Raw genomic sequence first — 15,060 nt, 5'->3', positions numbered from 1 at the left:
CCATGCCCTGGTTAGCTCTATTGCCCTGGCCCCGTGCTGCTGCCAGGGTCTGTCAGGCCCGGTCTGGGCTGTGGAGCCTACGGTCAGGACGGAGCTGGCCAGCAGGCACCAGGATGTCTGCCCCATGCCGACCCCGCACCACTGAGCGGCTGCAGTCGTGAGGGGCCTGGGGCCTGCTGGTCTGCACCCCTCTGCCCTGCCCTCAGAGCCACAGCTGGGCTCCTATTCCCTCGTTGGCCTCGCCCTGGCTGCACCCACCCCCGCCCACCTTCCTCTCTCTCTTCCTCTTCCTCTCTCTTGCTTGCCATATCTGCTCACTTCTTCCTGCGCTCTGGCCCCCTTGGGCGCCTCTGTCTTCCTTGCTCCCACTTGAGACCCAATCGCTAACTCACCGGGGCCTGGAATCTGGGCTGGAGCCGATGCCTCTCTTGAGCCACACCAGCCTGGGCTGCGGGCGGAGTGGAGGGGAGGGCAGGGGGTGTCCCAGCTTAACAGCCAAAGCCAAAGCACATGGTGGGGTGGGGTGGGGGATGCGGGAGGGACTCAGGTTTCTCCACATGAGCCTGTGAACAGTCCAGCTGGTCCCAGGGCCAGGCCCTGCAGAGCCGGAAGAACCTTTTCATTTCACACCTTGGAAAACCGAAGCCCAAGGTCCAGGCCATCCGGCTGCCAGCAAGGGGTGGAGGGAGTGTGAAAATCCCCATTTTACAGATGGAAATGAGACTCAGAACTGAAGGACCCTGTGTGGGGACGCTGTGGCCGGGGATCAGCCCCGTTCACCCCATTTCACATCTGTCACCTCCCGGCACAGGGACCCAAACCCGTGAGAGACCACAAAGTCCATGAGTGAGAAGCACCAGGTTTAATATTAAAATCTTTCCCTTAAAAAAAAAGTACACAGATAAGAAAATTTGATGGCATATAAAATAGCACTTCTGCTGTATAAATGTGAGTTAATGTGAGTCCTAAAAATACTTGTAAACCTAGGTGATTACATCTTTGGTACCGTAGTGAGAACCCACTCCATCTCCTGGATGGGCAGAGGGGGCTGGTGCCCGGGGGCTGCTAGGCTGCCCTCCCCCAACTTCCAGCTCTCTTCCTGCCAACAGTCTTGGCTGCAGCCCTCGCTCCCCTGGCACCTCCAATGCCCCCTGGGTTGGGGCGTGGCTGGAAGAGAGAGTACAGTGAGCGGGCCTGGGCAGTGACAAAGCCATACCCCACAGTTACTCCCTTGGGGACCGGGCAGCTGGTGGGTGAGAAGGAAACCCCCAAAATATCTGCCTCTTGCACCCCTTCTCAGGTTCCCTAGAAAGCCTTCTTGTCCTTTCTGGGGGACCCCGGACTCCTCACTGTCCATTATGTCTGTGGCACAGACCCGGACAGGTGCGGGAGAGGCAGACTGCATGAGGTGGCCTGCTTTGCCCTCTCTGCCTCCTTTGTTCAGGAAGGCTCCAGAGGTGGTTGTGAGCCTGAAAGGGGTTCCGTAGTCTTCCCATGGGGCAGCTGCTGGGGGCTTTCCAAGACACTGGCTGTCACTTCGAGTCAAGACCTGGCCAGCTGGCCTTTTGGGACTTGCCCGGGGCCCTGGGGAAAGGGCACGGTTCCTGAATGCCCGGAGAGTGAGGCAGGGTCTGAAATCTCCCCAGACCCCAGCTGATGCCCAGGACGGAGGTTTGGGGCGTTTGGCTTTGCTTCATCTGGGCAAGCGTGCCACCCCCTGGAATACTCTAGAATGTTCGTGCTGGCAGGGCACCGGAAGTCACAGAGTCCACCTTGCTCATCTTTCAATAGGGCAAACAGGTCCGGACAGGGTGAGGGATCCCTCCAGGGTCCCATGTCGAGTCCAATGCGCAGCCTGATCCATACGTGTGGACGTCTCTGGTGGGCCCACCAGCACACTCATCACAGATGTGGGGTCCACCTGGCCCCGGAGACTCTGGTGGGTGAAGTAAGACTGGTGGTGACAAGGAAAAAGACCCCCACACTTAGGGGGCCAGGAAGACACAAACGCGGGCACTTTGTATGGGGAGGTGTGTCCCAAGTGCCTGGGACAGCAGCTGTGGGCCAGGGTGTCCTGTACTTGGCTTGGCCCCCAGCATTAAGCGTGGATGGCCCCAGACCAGCTCGGGCCTGGGAAAGTGGAGACTGGCATTAAGGGGCGGTGGCTTCCGGATGAACACCACTGTCCAAGGCTGGGCCCCGGCTCACCAGGAGCCGGGGATGCCAGAGTCCCTTCCCCAGCTCTTAGGTGGATGAAAGTGCAAGGAGAAGGCTACAGCTCCTTGAGGCGTAGCTGGCTGAACAGAAAAGAGCTAATCCCCGCCCTCCGGAACCTCGAGACTCTCTCTAGTGATTCCAGCCTCCCCACCTGTCAGCCAGGGAGAGAATCCCAGATTCTGCGTCACCGAGCCCGGCTTTCCCATCCTGTAGATGGAGAAACTAAGTGCCCTGGGAGAACCCTGGCCCCCAGTCACATGGCCTCCCCAGAGGCAGAGGGCTGGTCACGGCCCCTGCAGTCCTCTTGCCTCCTAAGCCAGCCCCAGCTGTTGGGTGCCACATGCCCACGGCAAAAGCTTTCTAGAAAGGGACAGCTGATGGGAGGCCAGGCCAGGCCGGGAGGCGCTGGGTGCTGGGAGGTAGAGGGGGAGCTCCAGGCAGGGCGAGGTGGGGCCAGCCCCCTACAGGAAGCTGTCCTCCGCCTCGGCCCGAGGCCCAGGGCAACATGAATCCAGTGGTGGCTCTGGCTCCACCTGGGGCTCGAGCTGGGGTTCTGGCTCTGGCTCCTCTTGGGGTTCCAGGGGGCTGTCGCAGGAGATGGTAGAGGAGGTGTTGACTTCATTCAGGGTGGAGCTAGGAAGAGAAGGCACACGTGTGAGGGGCTGGGAGGGAGCCGGAGTAAGACAGCAGCAATAATCAAGAGCTTCCTGTGGGTGCAAGCTTGCACCATGCGCCTGACACCCTTTAGTTCATTGAAGCCTTGTAAAGACTACATAAGAGGGACGCCTGGGTGGCTTAAGGGTCGGTTAAGCATCTGACTTCGGCTCAGGTCATGATCTCACGGTCCGTGAGTTCGAGCCCTGCGTTGGGCTCTGTGCTGACAGCTCAGAGCCTGGAGCCTGCTTCAGATTCTGTGTCTCCCTCTCTCTCTGCCCCTCCCCCACTCACGCTTTGTCTCTCTCTCTCTCTCTCTCTCTCTCTCAAAACTAAATAAACATTTAAAAATTCTTAAAAAGAAAAAAAAAAGACTACATAAGATAGGCACCATGAGGGAAGGGCTGATCAGAGAGGTTGTGTCAGTGGCCGACATCACACAGCGAGACTTTGGAGCCGAATATCCAGTTAGCTCCAAAGCTCATTCCTCACTCACCAGCAACTCCATTCCCTGCACTCCTGAAGCTGATCCCATTGGATCCTTCAGCAACCTCCAAATAGACGTGTGCTACCGTTTTCATTTTATAGTTGAGGAAACTGAGGCTCAGAAAGTGGAGGCAGCTTGTCTGAGGGCACACCTCAGGGCCAGCATTCACACCTCAAGGTGTCTGAACTCTGAGCTTAACTCCTCTGCACACTGGCTACCAGGAGCCTTGGAACATTTGCTTCTTACGGAAGGTGAGGAGGGCCTTCTAGATCTTGTGTGTGCTCCCAGCGCCTGTGGGGAGATGGGTCTCAGGGCGGCTGGGGGCAGAGCTGGAGCTGAAACCCAGCCTGAGGTCGCTGCCACTGCACCAGAGGGGGTGATCTGGTTTTGGGGGTGGGTCTGGCCTCACGGGAGACTCTCCTCTCCAGCTGAGGGAAGATCCTGTCGGAACATAAAGTCCAGGCAACGGCTGGCCCTTCCTCCAACCACGCCCCACCCCTACTGTAACTTCACCACATCTCAAGGCAAAAGAAAAACGTGAATCTCCTTCCCAGCCTGAATTCTGACCTCAGTTCCTGTGGGCACTATGCCTCCCACAACCACGCCAGGCTCCCGGGGGCCCTGGGGCCATGGTCCTGGAGAACAGAGCAGAGGCCAGGGCTGGCGATGACCCCAGAGTGATACACAGGGTGCTGGGGATGCCGATTAGATTTCCTACCTCTCCTTAGGGCCTGGATAGGACGAGAGGGTGGATGGCCTGTGGGAGCCACTTTTCAGGAAACAGCTACCTTGCACGAAGCCCTAGCCCTTCTGTCTCTTACCAGCCTGCCCTTTCCTCCTGAGGTCATCAAAGGTCAGATGAGTTCAGTTCTCTCTTCTACTTACTGGCAGGAACAAGTGCTCACCCTAGGTAGCTTACTTCTAAGGCGAGCCTGACAGCATGAACACACACACACACACACACACACACACACACACTGCACACTATTGCCTTGGGCCTCAGGCCACAGTGGCTACCTGGCAAGGCTGGGGGAACCCTCCAGGGGGCCTTCATCAGCAATCTCGGGCTTGGGGTCAGGCAGGGGGATGATATAGTCATTGTCACTCTCGTTGGGCTGCACAGCAGTGTAGAGCACAGAGCTGGTGTCCAGGGGGGATCGGAGTCCATTGAAGCCGGGAAAGCGGGCTTGGGACCGAAGGACGGCTGGGTGGTCGCTCCTCAGAAACTCCTCATCCACCTGCTGGTACTTCTGCTCCACAGGGAGGGAGAACCCAAGAGAGAGGGATGTTCAGACCAGAAATGCCCATGGGGATCATCTAGCATCAGACTCTGACCTGGCCCCTCCTGCCTAAGGCAACTGGTGCTCAGAGAGGAAGGAGACCTACCCAAAGCCTCACAGCCAGGAGGCTCTCTCACCTGGCATCTCACAAGACCAGGTGAGCTCAGGGCCCCCCAGGGAGGGGGCAGTCAGCAGACTAGTGCCCGTGACCCTCACACTTCCCCTACTTCGGAGTAGACAGGTGTGGGCTCTCCCCCCGCCTCGACCTCCTTCAGTGGGGCCTCAGTTTCCCTAACTACTGAATGGTGACAACCCACTCCATCTCACCGGGCGCTGAGCTGGGACAAGATGTGGGGGGGGAGTGTGGTTAGGAACGGACAGGGGACAGGGAGCGTGCATCACCCCTCCCTGTAACTCCCTCTGGTGGACAGGCCCTACTGGCTTCATTGGCCTCAAATGAGCCCGCATCAGGGTCCAAGCAGTCCGGCCCTTAGCAGACATGGAGCCTGGGGTTGTTCAGACTTCTGAAGGAGACCCAGGCCATGGCATGGGTGCAGAGACATGAAAAGGGAGCAGGATGAAGGGGGCTGTAGGCATCAACTTCCAAGCAGGACGTCATCTCAAAAACCTCTGTGCTGCTAAAATAAATTCCACTCATAGCTCCAGCCCATCCCTTACTAGTACCAGCAGGGAAACTGAGGCCCAAGAGGATACAGGGTGGTCCCTCAAATACAAGCATGACACACAGAGCCTTGTACCCAGTGTCTGACTTCTGGACCAGAACTCTCCATTTCGCTGCCCCGACATACCTTCTTGTACCCCTCACCCAGCAGCCTCTCGAGAAGCAGCACCAGCTGGGAGAAGGGAGGCCGGATCTCAAACTTCTCTTCCCAGCACTTCTGCATGATCTCGTAGCTGGGGAGAGGTGCACAGGGGGTCAGGGTCTCTGGCTCAGGGTATGCCGCCTCTCAGAACAAGGTGGGTGATGAAGGGAGTTGGGGAGGACAGGTGGATGGGACTGTTTTTCCCGCCCCCTCAAGGCCCTCCCTCCACCGGTGGTTCCATGGGGTTGACTGCTCCTTGGTGAGCACACGGCCCAGGCAGGTCTGGCTGGTAGGAGTTTTCATGCCCTGCTCTGGATGGGTGGGCACGAGACCCCAGCTGAGCCCTTGACAGCCAGCTTGGGGCCTTTTACTCAAACTATGGTGGAAGCAGTGAGGAGGTAGCCGTGTGGCCTGAAATCCAGGCCAGCGCAGGGGACAGCAGAGACCAGGTAAAACAAGAGATTCCTGATGACGGCGTCTGAATGCCTGGATCCAGCTATAGCAAGGTTTTTCTAGCTCCCTGAACTGATCTATTTTCACCTTAAGCTGGCAACATTGGACATCTATGGTTTGTACCCCCCCAAAAAACTCTCCCAAAGGCTCCACTCACATCTCATCGGAGGCATGGGCAGGCTGGGCCATTCGGTAACCCCGCTTGATGGCGTTATAGAACTGCTCGTTCATGGGCAGCTCTGGGTAAGGGGTGCCACCTGTCAGGGAGGAGAGACAAGAGAAATACAGGCTCAGACGTGTTGGAAAAGTGGCAGGTACCCTATTCTATGGCACAGGGAGAGGCACACCAGCCCTCGAGCGGGTGAGGGTGCGGTGGCCTCGGCACTGAGAGATGTGGCTTTTGTAGAGGCTCTGGACAGAGATGACCAGCACCCCCAGAATCAGAGAACCAGAGAACCCCAGAGTCAAATAGACTTTTTGATGTCACTTCCAGACCCCTCGAGAGATGGGGAGGTAAAGAGACCCAGGGAAGACAAGGGACTTGCCAAGCTCACACAGCAGCGAGACAGCAGCAGCACCGTGACTCGAGCCAGAGAGCCCTGACCCCCCTCGCAGAGCCTGCCCCATGGCCCCACCAGACTGGGGGTATGAGTGGCCAGTGTGCCGTGCAGCTGAGGGCTGGGGGAAAAGGAAGCATACCCAGGGTGAAGATCTCCCAGAGTAGGATCCCGAAGGACCACACATCACTCAGGGTGGTATAGAGGCTGTTGAAGATGCTCTCGGGAGCCATCCACTTCAGAGGCAGGAAGGTCTGTGGGAGGGCAAGACGGCACTAAGTACCAGGAGGGCAAGCCCCACTCTGTGCCTGGGCAAGGGGAGGAGGTCTGGCCTCCTTACTTAGTAAGGCCCCCGCGCCTTACTCCCCAGACCCTGAGAGCCTGCCTCTGCAGGCACACAGATCCCACACTCATCCCAGTGCTGGCCAGAGGATCAGAAGGCCATGTTTTTTCACCCACAAGCTGCTCACATGGCAGCCTCTACCCTAAGGAGGAGCCCCAGGGTCTGAGGCCTCTTACAGAACGGCCGTTTTTCCTGATCCCAGTAGAGACCCTGGCCAAGTTGGCAGACAGCAGGGGAGCCAGGGACATGCCAAGGTGCCACCCAGCTCTCACCCGGCCGCCTTAGATCTCTTGGGTCTAGAGACCCTCCATCTCTGGGGTTCACTGTCCCCTTATGGAAAGTGGGAACACGAGTGGCAGGCAGAATGGTCACCAAATATACACTTGACCTGCTTCCCTCTTCCCAGAACCCATTACAGCTGGTCCCTCGCCCCCTGTCGTGACCAGTGAATCTGAGCCCTGGGCTCACCCGTACAACCTTAACATCTCTGCCCCCTCCTGCCCCATGCACAGCCGGTGGCAAAGCCTGTCACCACTGGGCAGGGTAGGCCATGAGGAACTCCGTCCTGACCTCCTATATGCCACAGCCACGCTGACCAGGAGGAAACCTGTTCCCAGGTCACATGGGTCAGGGAAGGTACTCACGCTGCCTTTGGAGATATAGTTCGAGTCCCTCATGATGTCACGAGCCAGGCCAAAGTCACAGATCTTGACCAGCTTGCCCTCACAGATGAGCACATTCCTGGCTGCCAGATCTCGGTGGACACACTAGGTTGGGGGAGATGGGAGCTGAGGCCTTGGGGGCAGTTGTAGGAGAAGACCTCCCTGTCAAGGGCTTTGGGGAAAATGCATCGCCACACAGGTGTGAGAGGCCACTCGGTGAGGGCTTTGACTGTCCTCACCCACCAGAGTTGTGGTGAGGGGACGTAGCTGCCATATGGAGCTATGTACTTTGAGGACCCTGGCTGGCTTGGGTTGCCCACCTCCCCTTGACCCTGCTCCGCTCGCTGCAACCATACGTACGTTCTTGGAGGCCAGGAACTCCATGCCATTGGCCACCTGGTAGCTGAAGCCCACAAGATCTGTGTAGCTAAGCACCGGGGACTCGTTGATCAGAGTTGCCCGACAGGTCCTCTCGGGAGCTAAGAGAGAGAGCAGAAGTTCACCTACTTACTGTCTGTGTCTCCACATGGCCCACAGAACCCCACCCTTTTATTCACCGAGGCCGAATGTCCAATACAGGTAACTACTAACCCTCTAAGTCTCCCGCAAAAGGAAAACAATTGCCAAATATCTAATGTAAACCTCTCCTACCTTATCAGTGCTCTAATTGGCCAGAAAAGCCTTTGGCATTAGCCCGAGGCCTGGGCCACCTTTTCTCAGCCTGACCTGCCTGCTTCTCAAGGACACTGGGTCAGCCTTGTGCCTGTGGTGTGCCAGCACCCCAGGAGGCCAAGTACTCCTCCAACCCAACTCCTCCCTGCTGGATCCAGAAACAGAGGCTCCCGATGGGGCTCCACCACAGGACAGCTTTGGGCAAGTGGCTAACCTCGGTTTCTGCATCTATGAAATGGGTACAAGGCCACCTTCCTCCCAGTAAGAAAGGCTGTGATAAGAAAGCATGATTACATAGGCAAGGGGGCGGTGCATAGGCGTGCACCCACCTGTGGGGACGTAGTTGTCATAAGGGGCCACGTAGCTGGAGGACTCAATGTCTGCATATTTGATTCCTCCTTTCATGTCCAGCATGGGCACATAGTCCACCGACTCGTCCTTGCTCATGTCCATGTAGCCGCCGTCACTCTCCCCAGGCAGGGACACGTGGCTGGGGGAGAGAGGAACATCCCAGGAGGAGCCACAGGCTGTCCTTTTCCTTCCCTTCCCGCCCCTGCTCGCCCCCAGGGCCCACCGGGCGCTATCACTCAGGGATTTCTTCTTTCCACTCATCCTCCTTCAGCTAGTCACAACTTGAATGGCCACGCAGTGAGCTCTCTCAGCCAGCCCGTGGGACCCTAAGCTGGGCACTGGGGTGCTAAGAGGACACAAGACCCAGTGTGTGTCCTTAGGGAGCTCACACCTAGGCATGATCACAGCACCCCAGCATGAGGGTCATAAGAAGAGCATGTAGCAGGTGCCTTTCTGTGGCACCATCCAGCCGTGATGCCCTGGGAGGCCCCAGCCACAGCCCAGAGGGGGCAGGAATTGCCTTAATTCCCTGCAGCACCTGCTCCCCAGAGAGCTATGGGACCGCATATACACGTGTCTCTAGAGGTAGACCAAAGACCGGAAGGAAATCGATCAAATGTTGGGGAGGACAGGGGTGAGCCGTAATGTCTTTTAAGGATTTTCTGAAGTTATGCTTGTCTCTGCAATAAACCCATCTTGCTGTTGTCATCAGCAGAAGTAGGAAAAGTTACTTTTGGAAAAGAAGAAGAAAGACGCTGCATTGCCCAAGGGACACCGCACACCAGAGACTGTGTGCTAGAGACTGGTGTGCCCAGCAGGGTGCAGAGCACCGTGCGTTGCGATGGGAGTCGGGCCTGGGACCGGAGAGCCCCAGGTGCTCACCGTGAAAGGAGAGGGTGTCATGACACAGAGGGAGGGGCCGAGGGGTCACATCCACAGAGAGTGCCCAGCCCAGGGCGGGACCCCTGTAGGCAGTCCGTAGGTGGCAGCCGATCCCACCAACACCATCACCAGAGTGATAAACCAGGTCCGGGGGAGGCCAAGCCCCGGGTCCCAGACTGACCCGTGCGTGAAACAGCCTGGGCTCCTACACCCTGTCTGCCCACCCTGGCCTCGGCTTCCGCCCCAGCCAGGAGGGAGCGAGTAGGTGCTCCTCGGGGCTCCCCGAAGATTCGGGTCCCCGGCCTCCTTTGGTACCTGGGCAGAGGGAGCCCCACGGGCAGGGCGTTGCTGTAGAGCTCGGCGCTGGGCGGACGGCGCTTGTCAGAGCAGCGCTGCAGGAAGGTGTGCTTGTTGCGGTGAAGGTAGTCCACCAGGTCACCGTAGCGGCAGTACTCCGTGATGATGTAGATGGGTCCTAGGGGGGCACAGGCTCAGCGACAGTCCCCGGGGGGCCACAGACTTCCCATCGGGACCCTGAGGCCGACCACCGGCTGCACGTCGGGAAGGCAGTCGGGTAAGACGGCCGAGAGGCTTTGGCACCAGGCGAACCTGGGTTCTCTTCCCGCTTCCGCGACCATGAGCGAGGTACTTATTCTCCCTGAGCTTCATTTTCCCCATCTGTTAAATGGGGCTAACCGCACCCACCTCCAAGGGCTGTCCTGAATGTTCATAAGGTAACGCCTTCGTCGGCGCGGCTCAGGGCCCGGCACATGGCAAGTACACAGTGGTACATATCACCAACTTATTCTGGAGCCCCGTATATAAAGGAAATCAAGGCAACTATTTATTATCAGGTTATTGGATCAATTCAAATGCAACACACTTACTTGAAGCCAATCAGTGGGAACGGGAAGATATTGATGAAAACAAAAATTTTGAAATGGGTGATCTTGCGGACATAAATTGGCCTATGTACGCAATGTACTTCTGTATTTTATTTTGGTTGCACAATACTGAGGAAAATTCCAAATCTCACAATAAGCAGCTGCAAACAACGATAACATTTTTTTTCTTTTCTTTTTTTTTTTTTTTTTTTTTTTTTTTACAGCCTAACTTGCAATCAGAGCTTCAAATAAACACACTGGCTAGAGAGGCTTTATTCTGTGATCTGAATGAAAGCCAGTGCCAATCTGCATGCTGGTGGCCTCCAATTGTAGGGATATAACTCACCTCACAGGGGCCGTGATTGATCAGTTTGTAAAATGTATTGTGAAAATTTAAAAATGTCAGAGGACCTGGGGCGCCTGGGTGGCTCAGTCAGTTAAGCGTCTGACTTTGGCTCAGGTCATGATCTCTCGGCTCGAGAGTTTGAACCCCACATCGGGCTCTGTGCTGACAGCTCAGAGCCCGTTTCAGATCCTCTGTCCCCCTCTCTCTGCCCCTCCCCCACTTGCGCATGCATTTCTCTCTCTCTCTCTCTCTCTCTCTCTCAAAAATAAATAAACATGTGGAGAAAAAATGTCAGAGCACCCCCCCGGGGTTTGGAAACGGCTGACCCGAGGAGTCCGTGGGCCTTGAAAGTGTTGTGATTCTGTGAGTTTGTAAACCCCACCCCCGTGTGGGTCTGTGAGGTGAGGGCAGGATGGGCACAGACCCTCCAGCTGGAGTGTCTCGTTGTCTGTGGATTGAGGAGGGGTGGGGAGGGGTCAGGCCTGGGCTGCTGGCATTTTCCAGAATCCTCTGGGGGAGTGGTTTTGGTACCTCCTTTGGTGCAGGCCCCCAGCAAGTTGACCACGTTCAGATGGGGCCCAAGGTGACTCATGATCTTCAGCTCTGACATGAGGGCCTGCTTCTCGCTGCTGCGGGCTGTGGCTGAGGGGGAGACGGGGCCTCAGGCCTGCCCTGTCACCGAGGCCCCAAGGAGGCCCTTCTGCCCCACCCCGTGCTGGAAGACCCAGATGGCCGAGGGTGGTGAGGACCCACGTGCAGGGGGAGGAGAAAGAGGATGGGAGGACGGTCAGGGAGGGAAGGAGGTGCCAGGAGGAGGGGGCAGAATGAGGAAGCCTCTTAGCCAAAGCAGAACCTGGAGTGGTGCTGGCCACCAGGTGACCGGACCACTTGCGCCCAGCAAATCAGAATCAGGGAGTGCCTGGATGTGCGGGCAAGGGGCAGGGAAGATGTGGGGCCCAGACGTGAGGGAGGGGCAGTCTCCCAGGACTCACATTTCAGCATCTTGACCGCCACTTTCATCGTGGCCTGAGAATGGCTCAGGCCGTGAGCTGTGGCCTCCACCACCTGCCCAAAGGCCCCAGAGCCGAGGGTGCGTCCTGGGGTACAGACAATCCCTCAGCTCCTGGCCCACCAGGAAACGGCATACCCCATCCTCTCTGAGGTCAATCCCCCAAGCCACCTGGACTTAAGGTGTTCCCTTAAAGGAGTCTCCTAAGATAAGACCTCAGTGTTTGGCAGGCCTTCCTGGTGTCTCATCTAAGTTCTGCCTGCTTTCTGGACCATCTTTTGTCCCTGGAAGCCTTCTTCCCACCCCAGAAGGGTGCCCAGCTCCTCTGTATGCCTCACCCTCTCCAGCTAGACTAAGCACAGGCCTGGCATGCAGGCTGTCTTCGATGAATACTTCCTCTCTCGCCACAAAGGTCTCCTAGCTCACAAAGGCACAGGATCATAGGACCTCAATGCTGAACGGTCCCTAGGGGACCACCTTGCCCATTATATGGTGGCGGGGACACTGAGGGCCAGAGAAGGCAGGACGGCAGCCCTAGGTCTCAAAGCTAGTCATGGCAAGGCTGGACCACACCTCAGACAGTCTTCCCCCCCGCCTCAAGTACCCAAACTGCTCCACGACTACTCCCTGGACTGACCAAGCACAAGCTGGTCCCGTGGCAGCTCCCAGGTAGAGTCATAGGGCAGCTGCATAGGGTCCACGTAGATGTACTCATGGCCATCAGAGCTCACAGATTCAATCACCTTCCATCGGATCTCATAACGTGGCTTCTGTAGGACCGACACCAGGGATGGATCGTCAGAGGAGTTCTGGGCTTTGGGGCCCACGAGCCTATAGCCCCTTACGGAACAGACGGAGCAGGAGCCCCTGAGGCCAGGGAGGGACAGAGGCATATTTGAAGTCATGCAGCAAGTTACTGATAAAGCTCAGCTCCGTGGGCTCAGTGAGAACAGGTGACAACAGGCCTTAGCTGGGCAGTGGCTGAAGAGGGGCTAACGGCCAAGGGCCCGGCTCATCAGAACCTCTTCACCAGCTTCTCCCAGAGCACTGGCTGCTCCCTAGATGGGCATAGAAGGGCAGGCAGCCCCGGAAATGGACACAAGCTAGGGGCACTCGGCTGGGTATGGACAGCCCCTCCCCATGCTGGGTCACTCGCAGCGGGAATCTCAGAAGGATGTAAGCTTAGAATGTCGAAATCATAGCATGTTGGAATCACAGGATTGGAATCATAGAATGATAGAATCATGGGTGCTGCAATCTTAACTCGGGAATCTTAAAACGTTGGGATCATAGAATAATGAAGCCACAGAACAGGGCATTGAAATTACAGGTTAATAGGACGCGAACGCGTTTCATTAGAATCCTGGGAGTCTCTGGGGGTGAGAGATGGAAGAATTCTGGAGTCCACGGTCCACCCAGAAAGTGCCTTGCCCTGTGGCTGGGAGGGCCAGGGCTGATGTCTAAGTAAGACCCAGGAGGGCAGAGCAGGGGCAGGGGACCCCGGATGGCCTGGACCAGGCCTGAGATGGCCCTTGCTGCTGGGGGTGGAGGCAGCTCGGACACCGGTGCCGTTCTATATCATTTTACACCTGCCCTGTGTGCTGGGCTGGGACGTGGACAGATCCTGTAACATTCAAGGATGGCAGAGGCCTCCATGCAAAAAAAAAAAAAAAAGAAAAGAAAAGAAAATAGTGTACCAGTCTGCATCCATTAGGCCATTAGGCAAGGATGGGAGATTACCTTCTGCCAGAGCATGATGAGGATGATGAGGGAGATGATTGTGAGGACCACCAAGGCCAGGATGGCCGAGATCACCACCACCTTGAAGGGCAGAGCTGGAAGCAGAGACAAGAGATGGCCATAAGCAAAGAGGGAGCTTGGCAGCTGCCCTGGCCACCCCTCACCCCACCTCCAGAAACACGAACCCTCTCTGCTTGTCCCCCTCTCCACCAACCATGCCCGTGACATCAGACTCACAGCCCCTCCCTCTGGGCCAGAACTTCAGCCTCTCCCATAAGTACCCACGTCCCTAAGTAACAGCTGTAGCTCAGCTCACTGTGGGCCCCCATATCCCTCAGCCCTTGCAAGGATCAGTCTGGCCTGACCACGTGTGACATGTCTGACCAGGCCTGACGTGTCTGCCATGGCTTCAGACTAGATGCCAGCTCCCGATGACTAGACTCACCTCGCGTCTGAATCTCTGCCCTTGCCGGGGCTGTCACAGCTGGGACAGAGCCTGACCAAGTGGCCAATGGACTGAGTGACTGAGCTCGCACAACCTGATGAATCCAGACTGTTTCCTCCTCTGCTTCCCCTGAGTACCCAGTGGCATTGGGGTAGTGACAGTAGTTATAAGGTGTATCCCCCAGGGAGCAGGGGTAACCAGGTAGGGCTAACTCGGGGCCCCCAAGTCCCAAGTCTCCTCCCTAAGGCCTCAGCCTCTTTGCTGCACAACTTCCCATTCTTTCCCCCTCCCTCTGCACCCACCCAGGCCAGACCCTCATCCCCCCTGCCCTGACCCACTGACCACCCATGGGATCCCTGAAGGACTCATTCCCTCCCCCTCTGTCCCCCACCTGCCCCTCTCGGCTCCCCTGGAGGCCCTGTCCTTCCTCCCCAGGGTCGCAGACCAACATCACTCCTCTCCTCCCTCTCCCCACCAGGTCACACATTGCAGTCCTGGGAAGGAAGACTGAATCTTCCAAGGAGCCATCTGAGTACAAAGAAGAGGCTTCATCCAGCCATGGTCGTTTCCCCATGAGCTGGTACACAGCTTCCCCTCCAGGTGGCACATGAAAGCTTTACTCCTGTCTCGCTCCAAGTTGGTCGGCAGGTGCCCACTTGCTCAGGGATATGTATGCATGTGTGTGCGTGTGAGTGAGATAAGGTATGAAAACCTCCACCTATCCCATCCCAGGGTGGGGGGCTGGAGGCAGCTCTGCATACGGAGACACATGTGTGGGCCAGCTCACCGACCTGTCAAAATGCCTCACACAGCCCTCATCGCTCTGCTTGCGCTGGCTTCTGCCCACCCCTGCAGCTCCTCCTTTACCGCTCCCTTGCCTCTGCCTCCTCTCTCCAGCCCCTAAATCACACACATACTCTGTTCTCCAGCCAAGATTTCTCTGATCCCATCGTGCCTCTGGGCTTTTGCACAGGCCATACCTTTTTACCGGAATACCATTCCTCATCAGCTAACTCCCAGGTTATCTTTTCAGGTATTGACCTAAAGCTTCCTTTTTCCAGGACACTTTCCTGAATCCCATAGCTGGACATGGAGCCCCCTCCTCTCTCTAGGCTTTCCCCCACAAAGTACTGACCCCGGCAGTGGGACTGTCTGTTTTCTTCTCTGCCTTGTCTCTGGGCTGTGGGCACTAGAAGGGCAGGCAGGGCTGGGCCTTCCCCAGTGAGAAGCTGGGGATTACTATTCCATTATTAT

The 15,060-nt window shown here is 57.0% G+C and overlaps 1 protein-coding gene across 3 annotated transcripts in view; it reads right to left on the bottom strand.

Annotated features, from left to right (window-relative positions):
* Positions 1–843: 843 nt before the first annotated feature.
* Positions 844–15,060, bottom strand: part of PDGFRB (platelet derived growth factor receptor beta) — a 37,832-nt gene continuing 23,615 nt past the window's right edge. For all 3 annotated transcript variants that reach the window (XM_027077060.2, XM_027077053.2, XM_027077067.2), the window contains 13 exons: positions 13,362–13,456; positions 12,259–12,391; positions 11,605–11,709; positions 11,144–11,254; positions 9,698–9,857; positions 8,479–8,639; positions 7,838–7,956; positions 7,460–7,582; positions 6,615–6,726; positions 6,073–6,172; positions 5,448–5,553; positions 4,376–4,608; positions 844–2,850 (listed from right to left, as the gene is read on the bottom strand). In XM_027077060.2, coding sequence (XP_026932861.1) covers positions 2,679–2,850; positions 4,376–4,608; positions 5,448–5,553; positions 6,073–6,172; positions 6,615–6,726; positions 7,460–7,582; positions 7,838–7,956; positions 8,479–8,639; positions 9,698–9,857; positions 11,144–11,254; positions 11,605–11,709; positions 12,259–12,391; positions 13,362–13,456 — 1,730 coding nt within the window. In that variant the 3' untranslated portion in view covers positions 844–2,678. The remainder of the gene's footprint in view (positions 2,851–4,375; positions 4,609–5,447; positions 5,554–6,072; positions 6,173–6,614; positions 6,727–7,459; positions 7,583–7,837; positions 7,957–8,478; positions 8,640–9,697; positions 9,858–11,143; positions 11,255–11,604; positions 11,710–12,258; positions 12,392–13,361; positions 13,457–15,060) is intronic.

The sequence above is a fragment of the Acinonyx jubatus genome, chromosome A1 (assembly GCF_027475565.1).
Source record: "Acinonyx jubatus isolate Ajub_Pintada_27869175 chromosome A1, VMU_Ajub_asm_v1.0, whole genome shotgun sequence".
Taxonomy (NCBI): domain Eukaryota; kingdom Metazoa; phylum Chordata; class Mammalia; order Carnivora; family Felidae; genus Acinonyx; species Acinonyx jubatus.
This window is presented reverse-complemented; position numbering and strand designations above follow the sequence as displayed.